Genomic DNA, 15,223 nt, shown 5'->3' with positions numbered 1-15,223 from the left:
TTTCTCTACAAAGAGACTCCTGCATTAGCGCTTGGTCCTGGATGAGGACAGGGCTTTGAAAGCCAAGTTTCCACAATTAGGACTGCTTTTTACTCAAATTAGCAGCTATACAATTTCATCAGAGGCTGCCATGGTGGAAAAAACTGTAGGCTTATGGACAAACATTTCCTTTTACCAGCAAGGACTTGGAGGTAAGAGGAATCACAAGGAGCATCATGTGGGAAAGAGGCTATGAGCAAACTTTCTCTTTTTACTTTTCCAATCCGAGAGCCAAACTCAACCCTGATGTAACTCCACTGGCTGAAAGGAGTTACACAGGGGACGATGACTCCTGGGTTAAAGTTTTTGGTCTGCAGAGTCTTGCACACAAATCCTACAAACAGGCATGGGTGTCAAAATTAATTACGGAATTGCATTTGCAGGCTTATGAAAATCTAAGCCAGATCCTTCCACCTTATGCAGCCACTGACATCAAGACAAAATGGGCGTAAATTGGTTCAAAACACTATTAATTAGGAACGATAGCATATCTGACACCTTATACACCGGTGCACATGACTCCCCAAAGTGCAGGGTAATGGAAAATCTAGACTTCTCTGTTTTCTAATAAGCCGAGTACTGGGGAAATTCCAGCTTATGAAGTTCAGAGCGCAGAAGGAATTCATTCCTACAGCATGATATTTCAAAAGTGGATTCAAAATCTAAAGAATGCTCTTGAAAAACAGACAATTCTCTTCAGGGCCAGCACCAGTTCAGTGGGCAACTCAGAACCAGTAAAAATTTGTCGTTCTGTTCAGTAAAGAGTGCCTGTTTTCAGACTGAATTGTATCTCCTTACTTGAAATTCAGAATTGGTGCTCTCCCTCCAAGGCACTGAAACTTCCCAGCAAGGCTTAAGCAAGCGATTATCAAGCCCAGCCATCTAGATCCGGGACACCATACTGACCAAAATATTTGCTTGCTAAGAATGAGATAGCATCAGATTCATGGAAATTAATGCAGTCACCTCAATGAAAACTTGGAAGAGCAGATGCATTCGAAGTTTTCTGTCCAAGCAGAATTTGCTGCAGAGCCCTATTACAATAACTGTTTACATCCTGCCTACGCATATCAAACAGGAGGCACATGAATGCTTAGCGACAGCAGATGAACGCATCTAATAGATGCAGCCAGGAAATGAATAGAGTTTTCTTTTTCTCACTTGTTTTCACTTGTTTTGTTGGCTCTATTATTATTTTATTATTACATATTATTATACGCACATGCAACATTTTTCATGCTTTTTTTTTTTAATGGGAGGATGGAGAATGGTAAGTATTCCAATCCCATGTGTAGCAGCTACAAGAAGAAATGCTGGTTCTTGCTATATTTGATTATTAGAGATGTTTAGAAGCTCAACCAGCTGCTAGAGCTTAGGGTCAAACATACGTTGGCAAATTTATGTGCAGGTAAATGACTCTCTAGAGCAATATAGCAGCCATCAATTAAACACACTAAAGAGGTAAGGAGGGCCTGTCAGGAAGAAGATTTTACTTCTGTGCACAGCTCATGTAGCTACTCTTGCCAAGGTGTGAGGCCACAGGGTAGCCAACCCCAAATTTACAAGAGCTATGAGTTAGCTTTACTGTCTGTCCCCAAATCCACATAACGAATCATGTAATTCCTAGAACTGAGGCCCTAAAAGAAAAGCACCTAAGACTGGCACCTGTGACAAAGGTGCACCTAAGCAGAGAAAAGGCACATGGTCTTTACTTCCATGCTTCATCGCCCTTCAACCGCAGACCTGTCCGGACCTCACCCACAGATACAGCCAGCCCAGCGTTATATTCTTAAACAGAAGGCTAAATTTTCCCTTCCTGACTTTCATTAAGCGCAGGTCACTGCCTATGCACAGCTCTAGAGAGCAAAAGGGACGCAAAAGGCACTTGAGTTACACTGAGTACACCCACAGCAGCATTGTAATTCGGATCAGGAGCGAGCTTTTGAAGTGAAACTCTTCATCTTCCCCACTTACAGCACTCGGAGCAGTCCTGGAGCACGGAAAACTGGACCCGGTTTTGCCTGAGACCAGGGTGGAGATGTGCTCCAGGACCACACCTGATGTGCTCCAACTGTTGATGCCACAGGGCCAGGCTAGAGCGAGGCTGAAACAACCTCCCCAAAACCCCTGCAGCGTTGACGTCAGGTCTTCATTAACAACTGTTTTGTGTTAGAGATCTACTTATATTGGGCCACAATACTTGCTAATGTAGCCAGAGCCATTCATCCTTTTAAGGCCCTTTTACACTGTCAAAACAGCATGGAAGGGGCCTCTGTGCATTAGAAACCAGGCCCAAGGCACTCGGCCGTTGAGGATCAGTCTTCTGTTTTTTACGTGAATAGTCCCATTGAAGTGAATGAGTTTATTCATTCAAGTGAGGCAAGGAAAATTTGGGCCATGGTGTGCACTTTGTGTAAAAATATCTGCAAAGATTTACAGTATTCCCACACACAGATAAGATTATACTTGGCCAATTTTACCTCCTACTTGTCTTGCACAGTGACCCAATTTTACAAATTGATACAGGCATGCATCTCTAACCGAGCGGCGCTGGACACGTCGGTACTGGAAGTTCAACACGTGAGCTTTTCCAGTATTAGTCACTATAATACTACTGTCATCCTTGGTTTGATTAACATATCAGAAATTGGGGCATGTTTTAGACAGGATCATTCATATATTTCAGTGACATTTTTAAATGGTCACAGCAACAGTTCTGCATCCGTTAGCTTTGGGAATCTCATTTTAACAAGGAATTGGACTCAGTATTTGAGGCTGTCTCTTTAAATCTTTTCAGTAATACTGAGTGCACAGATTTGAAAACCCAAAGGACCTTTTTTTTTTAGAAAATCACTATTTATCTAACATATGATAACTCTGTTATGAAATTTTAGATTTAGCAGGCTATCCACTGTATGTTATTTAAGAAGCAACTAACTAGGAGTTATTAAGAACATACTGATTGAGTTATAAGAAATATGTAATAAAGACATATTTGGTTACATAATAATTAACTCTGCATCAATGTGTTTTAAGAGGCAGATGGTATTTATTTAACACACAATAAGTATCTTCTGAATTCTAAATTAAATTCGAGAAACTTAATTTACCTAAAAATGATTATGTGCTAAAAAATTCTGAATTAATTTTCAGGAACTTCACGTAAGTCCTTTTCACACGTTGGGAATAAAAGGATTCAGTTGCAAAACTGCAATTAAAGCAAACACTGTTCAGAGCACAAGACCCCTCTTTATCAGCTAATATGATTTGATTGTCCTCCCCATATTAATCTGCAATAAAGGTGGGAAATCTCAGCTGAGCAGAAAATAACAGCTACCTGCCTACTCAAATAAAGTGCAAGCTGGCCACTGAAATGGCCATGGTGTCCTAGCAGTGCTGGAAGGAGTTTCACCCCTGATGGAGGCAGTGGCTTTCAAGGCGCTCTCACTGTACAAAGCAGCAGTGCTGAGACAGCTCTTTGGGCGCTAACATGCTTGTAAATTCGGCCTCCTGTGATACATGCTGCTACAGTCCTGAAGGACACTCAAAGTTTGTTCTCTAGAAAATAACAAAGCAAAAAGTGGAGAAGAAATGCAAACGGGGAAGGTGAGTTAACGGTAATGTGAGAAGGTCCATCATTTAGGAAGTTCTCTGCTAGGACTCCCATAGCTCCGGCAGCCCATCCAAGCGCTGCGTAAGAGTATTCAGGTGGACTACCCACTTGCTCAGGTCATCCTGGGGTGAGAGTTGTTCCGGCTACGAACCGCAATGTGGTGCAACTCTTGTCCAGAGCCCTGCATTCATTTCATTTCTATCGGTTCCACACAGCCGCATGCCTATCGGACACAAACACACACACACACTCTGACCTACACACTCTACTCAGGGTGCAGCGAGATGACACTTGCATGATGCTCAGGGTTTTAAATCTTTGACTCTGCCTTGCGTGGCTCCCGTCTCAGACCTGCAGCTCAGGGAAGGAGGCAGCATTTGTCCCCCTCCCTGGCTCTGCCACCTCCTTGCCCCGTGAGACTCCGCTGCCCATGAGCTCTGTGTTGCCACGGGAGTAGAAACAAGATTCACCTTGCCCTTGCAAAAGAAAAACATGCAAGAGGAGGAGGGGGGACGTACAGGCAGAGCTGAAGCCCACAGGTATTTGTGAGGAGCAATAACAGCAGGAATCACAGGGCCAGAATCGTTGATTGAAAATTCCTCCCATAACATACAAGGAAAAAATTTGCCCTTTACATGGCAAATCAATGGCCCTCAACAGAGTGCTATAGGCTGAGAAAGGAAGAGCAGCAAACAGATCAATAACCTCCTCAATATGAACCGATTTAGGAAAGAACCTTAACCCCGACTGAGCACAGCACACCATAAAGCTGCGCTCCTGGAGCGGGGCCCCGGGTTGTTCCCCTATTTCTCCCCTTTTCCATCCAATTCAGTGCAAGAGCACAGAGCAGCGTGTGATCACCTTTCAAAGAAGTGGCCATCAATGGGTGGAAACCACTCCAGGGTGACAGCGGTGGAGGTCCGAGCCACAATCTGGGGGGCAATTGCAATAGGAGCCGGTTTCTTCGCGGGCTGCCAGCTCTGATAGACGAGGTCCAAGTAGCAGTGCATCCTGGCCACTTGGTTGGGTGTGAAGGAGTCGGTGCAGTCATCGTCTGAAATTAAAACAGAAGCCACATCAACCACGCAGGAGATAAGGCGGGAGCAAGAGAGAGAATTACGACCCGGTGAACGGCAGCTTCTTGCAAGGGTCGGGATGGGTTCTTGCAGCACTGAAAAGTTAATGGCCTGTGAACAAATTAGTGCAGTCATCACTTGTGGAGGCAGGTGAAAGGAAACAAAAGTTAAAAAGGAAGAAAAAAAAATCAATGAACGTTCTCTCTGTCTGGTCCGGGAACACCTAGAGATCATCCTAAGATGAGGCAGAGACACGTGGAGGTGAAGAAACAGAAAGCCTCAGGGCAGCACCTTCTGGTCAGAATTGGGGCTACCAGAGGACCTCTGGGCTTAAGAGAATTTCATGTCTAAAAGAGTATGTCTAAGAGAGGATAAAAGGGCAAAGGACGGCTAGTGTTAGGATACAGCGTTGACTGAGATTCAGGCAAATGCGTGCAATAGCCTTTGACAGATTTCTTACATTAAAAGAGCACAGAATTTTTAAAATATGTAATTTTTTTAAAGTTCTTAAATTTTCTAATGAACAAATAAAAAAATGTTCTGAAAGATGAATTTAAAAGAAAATCATTACAAAGGCTGATTAATAATGTAAATTTTTGGTGCAGTAAAATAACTTTATTTCTATTAAAAAGCTCCCCCATTACCATTATGATTCCAACCCCTTTCTGAACTTCTTATAAACATTTTTGATATTTCAAATTATTTTCTCATTCAAAATGCCAGAATAATTTTGCTGGATAATTTCCCATAAATATCCATTTCTCGTTTCATCTGTTTTCCCCAAACATGATCTGGCAACAAGAACACATCTAGTGCCCTCTGAACACCATACAACTTTACAACTACAATGCCCCGGAGAAGTAGAAAATTAGTATTTCTCTATTGTGCAGATCACAGAAGGAATAAATATGTTGTGCAAAGTCACCCAGAAAAGCTATGCTGAAGAACTTCTTGCTAGCGCTTTAACCAGTTTTCTGGTACTCTTCCCATCAGATGAAAAGCTCTTGAAAACACAGAGTGTTTCTTCACATGTGCCAGCCCAGTAAAGCTCAGTCCCAGATGGGACCTCTGCACGCTGCCGCGATACAAACAACAATGACAGTTTTGCACAGGTCAAGTAATACACTTTTCTGGGAAGATGCAGGTCACCGAAGGCTGTTCAGAGAGTTGCTTGCGTGCGTGTAAGCTGGCAGTTCAATATTGTAATAGCGTTACTAGATGCTCTGATGTCTTCAAGTCCGTGCCCTGTGGAACTCAAGAGGAACGAAAAAACATGAATTTGTTCTGAAGAGAAGTGTGAATTTGCTGGCTAATTTAAAACCTTACCACATCTTCCCTGAGATGCAAGCAAAAGGAGACAGCTTTGCTTGGGATCCTGCTCAAATTACAGCCCCAAATGCAGTCCTACCACAGTAAGGACCCGTCAGTTCACGTGTTCTCCTGTGTCTCTCCCCATTCCACTGAGCAGTGAACCTCCCCTCATCAAACATGCACTGCAGATAGACAGACACCACCAGCCTGAAAATATCTACAAATCCCCGTGGGTATGCAAAAAGCCGCTTCAATATGACATCTCTGGATTTCCTCAATAATTATTGATGGTCTATCCCTGGGCATGTTGTAAAAGCCATAAATATTCTTCACGGAAGCCCAGAAGGAGATAAAGGCCCTTAATAGCCATCATAAAGGAACAATAAAATATATATAGGACAAAGCAGTGAGACAATGGCACAGGAGAAAGATGACCTGCATTCTCAATCTGTTTAAACATCAGCACAGGCTGTGTCCTGGGGGAGGGGAAGGGAGGAGAGGCGAGGGAGAAAGGTATTTCACTTGGTCGCTTGATTTCAAGAAAGGTTCAAGATCCTCCGATGAATTAATAATTAGAGAAATTCAAGAGACTTTGCTGGGATGATTATTCTAACAGAATTCAGAGGCAGGATTCCTGCTGATTTCATGGTGAGTGGTCTAAAAGACTAACTTGTCTTTTTATTTGGGAACACCACGGCTCTTTGGACTTGTAAAAATAATTTACAAGTCCAATTTCTCACACTTCTCAATCTTCTGGACATTGTAACTTCTTATTTCAGGGCAAGAAAAGTTACCCTTTAAGTCAGTGCTTTGCCACAGAGTTGGGGGTAACTGGGCAGATGGATGTTAGACAGACAGACAAACACAGTATGATTAAGCTGGATACAAGCAGCAAAACAGAAAGGAAAGAAAAGCAATGTTTAGAGCTGCATGACCTCAACCTAGATGTTTCAAAGGTATTTCTACAGCAATCTGATATCCTGATATAGTTTTATTCCACTGGCAACAACAGAAAAGCAAACAGATTCATGCATGAGCTCTAGAGATGCCTATCATGTCGCTTCACTTAATTTTTCAAGAAGGAAAAAAATAAAAGAGGTTTCTGCTCAGAACACCAGCACGTATTTAGCTCCCACGAGCAGATAGGTATCTCTGTGGTCTGCCTCTCTGTCTCAGCTCTCGAGAGAATTGGCAAGGCAAGTTCTCTGTGGAAGAAGAGACCTCAGCGTTTTGAAACGCGCGCTCCACCCCTTGTCACATACACACAAGCAGATGTGGTGGAGGGATATTGTCATCTGAAGTGGCGCTGACTTATTTGTGTGATGTTACCAGGAGGCTGTATCAGGCACTAAGACTCTCTGCCCTACCGCATGCACAAAAGCGCACAATGCGCTGAGGCGCTGACTCAGTGTGCGTATGCTTGTCCCTGAAAACACCCTCTAAACAAATAGAAAAATAAAGAGAAAACTAAGCATCACTTTTAGCTAGTGCCATGAAGGGCATAAAAGCGTTTCTGTTGTAAATCATTTCAATCTGTGCCCCAGATGGCATTAAACGCTTTGCTTCTCTACAGTTTTATTACAGAATAAGCACTCCTACGACCTTTTGAGTGGGCAATCTGTGTTTTCTCCTGGGTATAAAGGTGCCCTTCAGTTGCTACAAGTATATTGGTCACTTTTAAAATGTTGTCGATGCTGTCAGCTCAATGTTACAGACCTTCATCACAGCTAGACCCTGTGACCCAAAATAAGGAGAAATACGAGCCAAGGTATCTCCTGTTCTTTCTGGGAAATAACAAAAGGATCCGTCAACTCCCCTTGAACTTCCAGGGGTGCAGCAAGGACCCCACCCCACCCTCGTCCGATGGGCAAGGGTCACAGGAGCTCACACCCTCTTTGCGTTATGCTCTGTTGGTAGGAGTACCATGAACTGGCACCCCTGAGCCACGCAGCTGCGCCTACAGAAGCCTGCAGAATTATAACTACACAATCAGGCTTCTACTTAAGCAGCTTATTCCTCTTAGAGGGGTGGTTTTACCGCACTGATATGGAGCCTTTGTAGTTGCGCTCCCAGCACAAACCAGCACACCACACCGGGAGTCTTTGACCGGAAAAGCAATCTCGATCCAGGTGCTATCCCAGAATTCACACTCTGACGATGAAACTCAGATGTGAGCGATTGTAACCGAATGACAGGGACTCCAAATCAAACACCAAACCTGGTATTCGAACAGACGCATGGAGGCATGAGCAGTGTTTCATTAGAGGTCTACCTATCATAGGTTCATTACGCAGCCTTGGTGGTATCAATATTCATCTGACATTCAATATGTCCTTGGGGGAAGGTAAACAACCTCTGAATTTGGGTTTTTCAAAGACCACCTTATAGATCAGGCACCCGGATCCCAGGGAAATAGGATGGAATATTGGCTGTAGAGCCTTTAGAAGCTGTTTTCTTAATGCTTATCTCATTTCTTCCCTCCCCAAAATCTTCTGCCCGGTCATCACATGAAACTACGTAAAGTTGGGGAAAACTGATAAAAAAAGAACAGGAGAACTGGAAGGGATTCCTGACACCGTCAAGTTCGGTCCCTCCTCAAGTCTGGTCCTAGACCAATGGACACACACGTCAGCATAAAGCCGCCCATGAAATGGACTGTAGGAATCGGAGGTAATGCTGCTATTCTTTGTTCCCACCCAGCCACAGACTCCAACAGCAAACCCAGGAAACCCAAGTACCTGCGTAGCTCATGAAGTTACTGAACGGCGTGTTTAGGAAACTGTGAAAACCACATGTGTCATTGCCAGGTCCGGGATCTCCACACAACTTGTGCTTAGGAGCAGGGTTGGTGTCACTGCAGAGGTCCCCGGTCTCGAAGGAGGGCTCAGTTTCCATGCACGGATCGCTGCAGGAGAGGATCTCTGAGATTCCCCGGAAGACATGATAGAGCCCCAGGCTGTGCCCAATTTCATGGATCATCGTGTGTGTGTGGCCAGGGATTCCATAGAAGGAAGGATTCAGCACAATGCCACCTGCAAGGGGAAAAGAGAAGAGGTTCGTTTGCCTTGTCTTCCTCAGAACAGCAAGAGAAAGGGAAAGGAAGACAATCCCAAGGGCAGATCCACCGGCAGTTCATCGGATCCTCTATAGCACAGACTGGTTTTTGCACAATCAGGCACATTGCCTGCTCAGAGAAACTGCACAGCAAGGTTTAATCTCACCCTTACGGGTGATTTAAGGATGGGGAATCACAGGACAAAGTCCAACGTCCTAAACCAAAAACACAGTGACAACCGGTCTTTCCACTGAATATGGTCAGTTTGGTTGGTTTGTTAACCCAAAGAAAAATCCTACGTGCAATTATCTCATACTATGCCATTCCAAATCATTTAGTGTGCTTAAATAGAATGAGTCTGCCCAGATACGTGTAAGCAATGCATTTGATACCAAGAGTCAAACAAAACATACGTGAAGCACTCTCTGTATACTATTCCACAGAGTAGAGATATAATAGAAGCCCATTATCTTCTGAAACACCCTAAAAATTGCAGTAGGTTGCACCAATATTTGCAAACTAATAGCTGGACAAGGAAAACAGAATACCCCCAAGGCTGGAGCAGTTTTTGTGGGGTGTGCTCTGATCATGTAGACAGCTTTGAAGTAACCGTCAGAAACACACTCTGTTCATGCACTCAGACAAGCCTAGTTTGATCAGAACTGCGCAGTCCACTAATGAATATGCATAAGTCTAATGTGTCAAAAAACATGAAATCCTGGAATGTGATAATTCCAAAAGAACTGCATGGCTGTTAAATGTGCACAAAGAAAACCAACGGTGATTTTTTTGTCGTATGCATTATGGGATGTGTAAATAAGTAAATAATAAACTAGCGAAGCTTTACAGTATATTGAATTAATCATAAGAATTCTATTTTTAGCTCAGCTAGATGTACCTTTGGATTTATGATATGCTTCATATTTTCTTTATTTAGCTTGTTGACCTCAACTTTTCCAAGCCTTTTATTTTGTGTATATTGCCCACCATGAGAACAGGAGATGGCTTTGTAAAAGTTACAGTTGGAAAATAAACCTTGGATATGGTACACTAATAATTTAGTGACAATGAGGAGAGAAAAGGTTTTGGCAGGAGGAGCTTCATCAGTGACTGTAGTGCACGGAAGATGAGATCACCGGGTTCTGACACACCATAGACTCTTCCTTCTCATCTGCCTGGAGACTTGTTGCAATAACCATGGAATTACAGGAAAATAAGACTGAGAAGATCTTAAGAAGTCATCTAATTCCACTCTCAAGCAATGCACGACCAATTAGGTCTATACCATCCCTCACACATACTGGCCTAACGTCTCTTTACAACCCGTGATGACATGACTACCCCAGCAATCAATTTCAGCACTCAGTACCCTTACGGCTGCAAGGATTTAACTCACATCTAATATGAATCGATTTTTTGGCAATTTAAGTTCATGACTTCAAGTCCTGCCTCACGCGGATACGAAGAACAGAAGATTCTCCTCCCCTTTCATCAGCTTTTATGAGATTGTCATCATCCCCACTTCAGGCTCTTTTCCTTCACTCTGAATAACCGCAATCCATTCAACCCTTCCTTGTAGCTCAATCTTTTTTCTAGACCTCCCTGACTGTTGTTCTCCTTTCGATTTCCCAGTTGTCTCACGTTTTCCTTCAAGTACAGCGTCCACACACGATATGGTGTTCCAGCTGAAATTTTATCAATGCTGAAGAGAGAGGAAGGACCACTTTGTATGTCTTGCAAGGACACATGCAAATTTAAATACAGATGCAAAAGAGTGAACAAAATCTATCGCACTGCAACATCACGCCTATTATGCCACATGCAGCATTTGCACATCCTTTTCACAGCACTGAACTGGTCCTTACAGTAGCTCTCCACAGGCCCAATTAATTGCCTACAGACCAGTACGCAACCGCTGCAATCCCCATTTTCCTTGCATCCCTCTCTCCCCCTTTATACAACACAAGCTCCGAGTCCTCCGGTGCTTGGGGTTTACCCATGCAGATCCATTGACACCCGGAGAGTACCCTGGTATATTGTTTTGCGGGGGTCTCTTTCCCACAGATGCTTCCAGGGTGTGTTTCCCAACGGCAGGAGTACTGGTGAAATTCCTCAGCAGGACGTGCCTTCAAAATAAAGGCTGGGTAAATGGTTCTGGCATTGGACAGCCCTGAGGCAGCTGGAGAGGGAGATTTTATTTTTGCCTTTGTTGAAAATTTATATTTTTCACAGCTGTCAAGAATCTAAATCAATTGCAGTTTTACAGAAAAGATAAACTCCCTCACCCAGACAATCTCTATCCCAGCCTTTAGATCTGCACCACAGGACATATTTCATATTTTTTATTAAGTACATATTGGATTTATAGAAGAGAGTAAAAAAGATTAAAGATGAATTCTTACAGACCAAGCACAGGTCTGGGAGGGCTATTATGACAGGAAATTATGACCATTATTTATTTATTTTTACTTTTTTCTACTGCAAGTCAACTTTAAACTGTTGGCTAATGTCTTTTTTTTCTCGTGAGATCTTTCTTTAGTCAATGAATTCTGTCAATACACGGTAGGAGCTGAATTTAAATTGTTTTGCTCAGGCATGATGTTGACAATTAGCTTAACGAAGTGACAGAAGAACTCATCAGGGCTTTGGGCAAGCCCCAGCCCTCTTGCAGAAGGTTCTTCTTGGCACTCTGGAGCTCTCCCCTTGTTCTCTGCTCCCTCCCGTGGCAACGCCAAGGGAAGCTGTGAAAACACTCATTGGAGGAAGGATCGGCTATATTGCAGCCTCATTTCACTCCAGCAGTGGCATTAGGGTTAATGTTTCCCACCAGCAACCCATACCGTTGCACAATCAGAAGCAAACAGAGTTACTGTGGGGCTAGTGCAGGAGTAGGGGGTTGTGGTACTACAAAGGGGTAGATACCACCGCAGCGTGGGTGCTGGTTGAGGCTGGGGTTAACATCTATCTTTGGTTTTGCCAGAAGGTGTTGCCGTGGGGAATGCTCACCAGCAGGCATTTACAGCATCTTCTGGTTTGGGTGCTCCCAGCAGGAGCCCATGGAGATGAGGCTGGAGGCAAGTCAGAGTGGAAGTGGCTTCACTTCCAGCCTAGCTCGGCAGGAGACTGGATGTGTGTCAGTGCCGGTCCTTGGGAAGGGAGATTTGCTCACACTTCTTCCAGAGCAGCTGTAGAGCTGGATGTCGTAATAAAATGTTTACTAACTGAAGCAGGGCAGCCAGCTCCAACTGTTGGGTCTGACCATGGAGCCTCTCTCAGCTGTGGAGACAGGTGACTATGAAGAGATGTTAACATTTAGGTCTTGGGGTAATGTATTTCTGAACATGGCAAGGCCTCCCTGACTGATGGCTTGAGTTGTAGCTCAGCTCTCATACTATGCTTTAGAATAATAAACACCATATTTTGCTCTCCTCGTCCAGGTTTACATTTGCCACATCTTTTTTGTTTTGCTCAACGTGGGGTTGGGTAATACAAAAACTGGCTGAAGCAGCCTTTCACGAAGACTGAACTTGGCTGAAACTAGACTTCACTTCCAGCCTAGGAAGGTCTGGACAAGCTGGAGAAATATCTGGAAAACTTGTGAGAATCCCTGCTCTTATAAGATGACCAGATGAGGTTTGCAGCCCGAGGGACGTTTGTGCAGTTAAGCGAAATACATTCAGACTCAGTCGGTGCCTTCTGAACCTTTCGAGGTCCATCTGACTTTTTGCAAGGAGCACAGGTCCAGTGGCACTGCAGGTGTCAGGGCAGTGAGTCATTTGGGCGGTTGCACGGCTTTGTCTGGATCCCGGGGTTCCAGCAGCCATACTCAGCAAACTAGTTATGAAACATGCAGGGCAATCTGCAGGGTAGCGAACTCTTTCCAGTTCCACTCAAATGAACAGTAGAAATACAATCTCTCTCAGCAGTTTGCTCTTTTGCACATTGGTAGAGAAAAATAGCAAGAAATGTTAACTATAGTCTGTGAGGACAATTAATTGAACACTTACTAAGTAATGAACTAAGGATCAGAACGTAACAGGCTAAGGTTAAAAATCCACTTCTGTCTAGCATCCCCCCACCTATCCCCCCCAATCTTCTTCGCAAAGTGCTCCCATGGAGTGAATGCCCTGTAAAGTAGCTTCACTTAAAAGGTGAAATACTTTCAGCTTGACATCATCTACAAATACCATAATATGCTTTGGGTTTATAACCTAATATTTTCCTGGTTGTGAGCCAGTATCTGGGAATCGTGAAATACTTTTTTTCCCCTGACTATATATTAGAGGAATGATAAGAAATCAGAACAGAGCTTAACGCATATTTGTCTTTCCTTCTTAGCACCCCAAAAGAATGCTTTATAAAGAACAAACATCTTTATCGCTCACCTAGATGCATCAAGGCTTCTTTGTCCCAGGGCCAAGTTGCCACTCCAGCCAGCTCTTCCTCGGAGGAATTGGCAAAGAAGATGTTGAGGTGTGTGGATCCATCCAGTTTGAGTATGTTCTTCAGTTCATTGACATCTAAGTATGCTCTGTAGAAAATGAAAAGCATTTTTTTTTTTTAAGGTGACACAAAAAGCAACAAAGTATTGAAGAACTGCTGCAATCCAAGCAAAGATCTTATAATATCCTGCGTATCAGTCACCTGAAATATTTCAATAACCCACTCCCAAACTTCAGTTAATTTGCATTCATATAGTGAATCTCATCTAAGGACTTCAGGCCATTGCTTAACTAAAGCCAGAAAATCCAAGGTAAATACATAAAGCTGTCCACATTCCTCAGATAAGTATAGGAATCTATTTATTATGAATGTAATTAACCATGTATTATGGTCAGTAAATCTTTTTATATCAGCAGTTACCTTGCACATTTCCTCTAAGCTGTTTATTATTGTTACCTCTAATTTTCCTTCACACAAATAAGTTTCACATCTTTAGGTTGGCACAACAACTAACACCAGCTCACAAAGTTACTCCTTTAGCACCAGTGGCAGTCACTGGTGCTGAGTTGCACATGGTCTAACCCTGACATAGGATGGTTGCTTGGGAATTGCTATTTTCCGCAAGCAAAGTTGTGCCAAGAGATCTCCTTGCGAGAGATCTCCACAGCAGTGGTACAGTAACACGACATAAATTCCTAAGGCTCCTTAGGTCCCCCCTCCAAGATGAGCAGCGTTTCTTCTTAGCTTTTGGGCTGTCTGGAGGTTACAGAGCAATCTGCTTGCAGGTAAGCAAAGCCAATCCCTTAAGCTTGATGGCCATTGGAAGTACCGTTAGCGCTCCTTTAAAGAAGTAGACTTTGTCACTACTGGAACAGAGGAGGAGCCACTTGCCGAAGCGCATACCATGATGCCACACTGCTTTCAGTGGCACTGTGACACTCTAACTCAGAGAAAAGCTGGAGAATGTGAAACATAAGAGTAAACCTATTGCTTCTCTGTCTCAAGCTCACATTGCCTGTTGATGCTAACACATAACCCAAAACAAGGATGAGTTGTATCTTCACTGGACAGAAACATTGGAAGGAGAGATCGCGCTGAGTCAAGCACGGCTGACTAGCTTGTAAGGAAAGGACACCATGATGGTCTTGAGCAGGTTGATTCCTGCTTCCTTAAGTCCCCCTTTCCATATGTACATGGGTGCGTATAGGGCTCATGTAGCTCTCACAAACCAAATGCACTCACATTCAGTAAGTAGGGTTCCTTGCATACTTTGCAAGGCTTTCGTTCCCAGAAGGGTGAAGAAAAAATAGGGGAGTTGGCTCAGCACCAAGATCTTTCTGTCCTTCCCTGGAGGACTCCCCAATGGAAAACACATTCATATTTCCACAATAGCTTCCCCTGCCACTTGCTGAAGTCATTGCCTCCAAAATAGTTCATGGCTGGGTGTCCCCAGGCCCTCGCTGACTCATGGAGGAAGACGTGCTCTTTGGGGACACCAGTGGAAGGGTATGTTTCCATTCCATACAGTGTTTATCTTCCGATCGATGTGGATGACATCCTGAAGGACAGGTCAGCACTGTGACCCTTTACACATTTCTCATCTCTCCACTGTTCCCAACACATCGATGGAAAATACACAGATCCTTCCCTTAGCTCCTCAAGTTCGTTCCGCGTGCATCTGCGCAG

General features: G+C 43.7%; 1 protein-coding gene across 1 annotated transcript in view; it reads right to left on the bottom strand.

Annotated features, from left to right (window-relative positions):
* Positions 1-15,223, bottom strand: part of PAPPA (pappalysin 1) — a 177,764-nt gene that overhangs the window by 111,534 nt on the left and 51,007 nt on the right. The window contains exons 3-5 of the mRNA XM_059828870.1: positions 13,480-13,625; positions 8,778-9,071; positions 4,514-4,706 (exon numbers count right to left, since the gene is read on the bottom strand). Coding sequence (XP_059684853.1) covers positions 4,514-4,706; positions 8,778-9,071; positions 13,480-13,625 — 633 coding nt within the window. The remainder of the gene's footprint in view (positions 1-4,513; positions 4,707-8,777; positions 9,072-13,479; positions 13,626-15,223) is intronic.

This window comes from Gavia stellata, chromosome 24 (genome assembly GCF_030936135.1).
Source record: "Gavia stellata isolate bGavSte3 chromosome 24, bGavSte3.hap2, whole genome shotgun sequence".
In the NCBI taxonomy this organism is placed as follows: Eukaryota; Metazoa; Chordata; class Aves; order Gaviiformes; family Gaviidae; genus Gavia; species Gavia stellata.
This window is presented reverse-complemented; position numbering and strand designations above follow the sequence as displayed.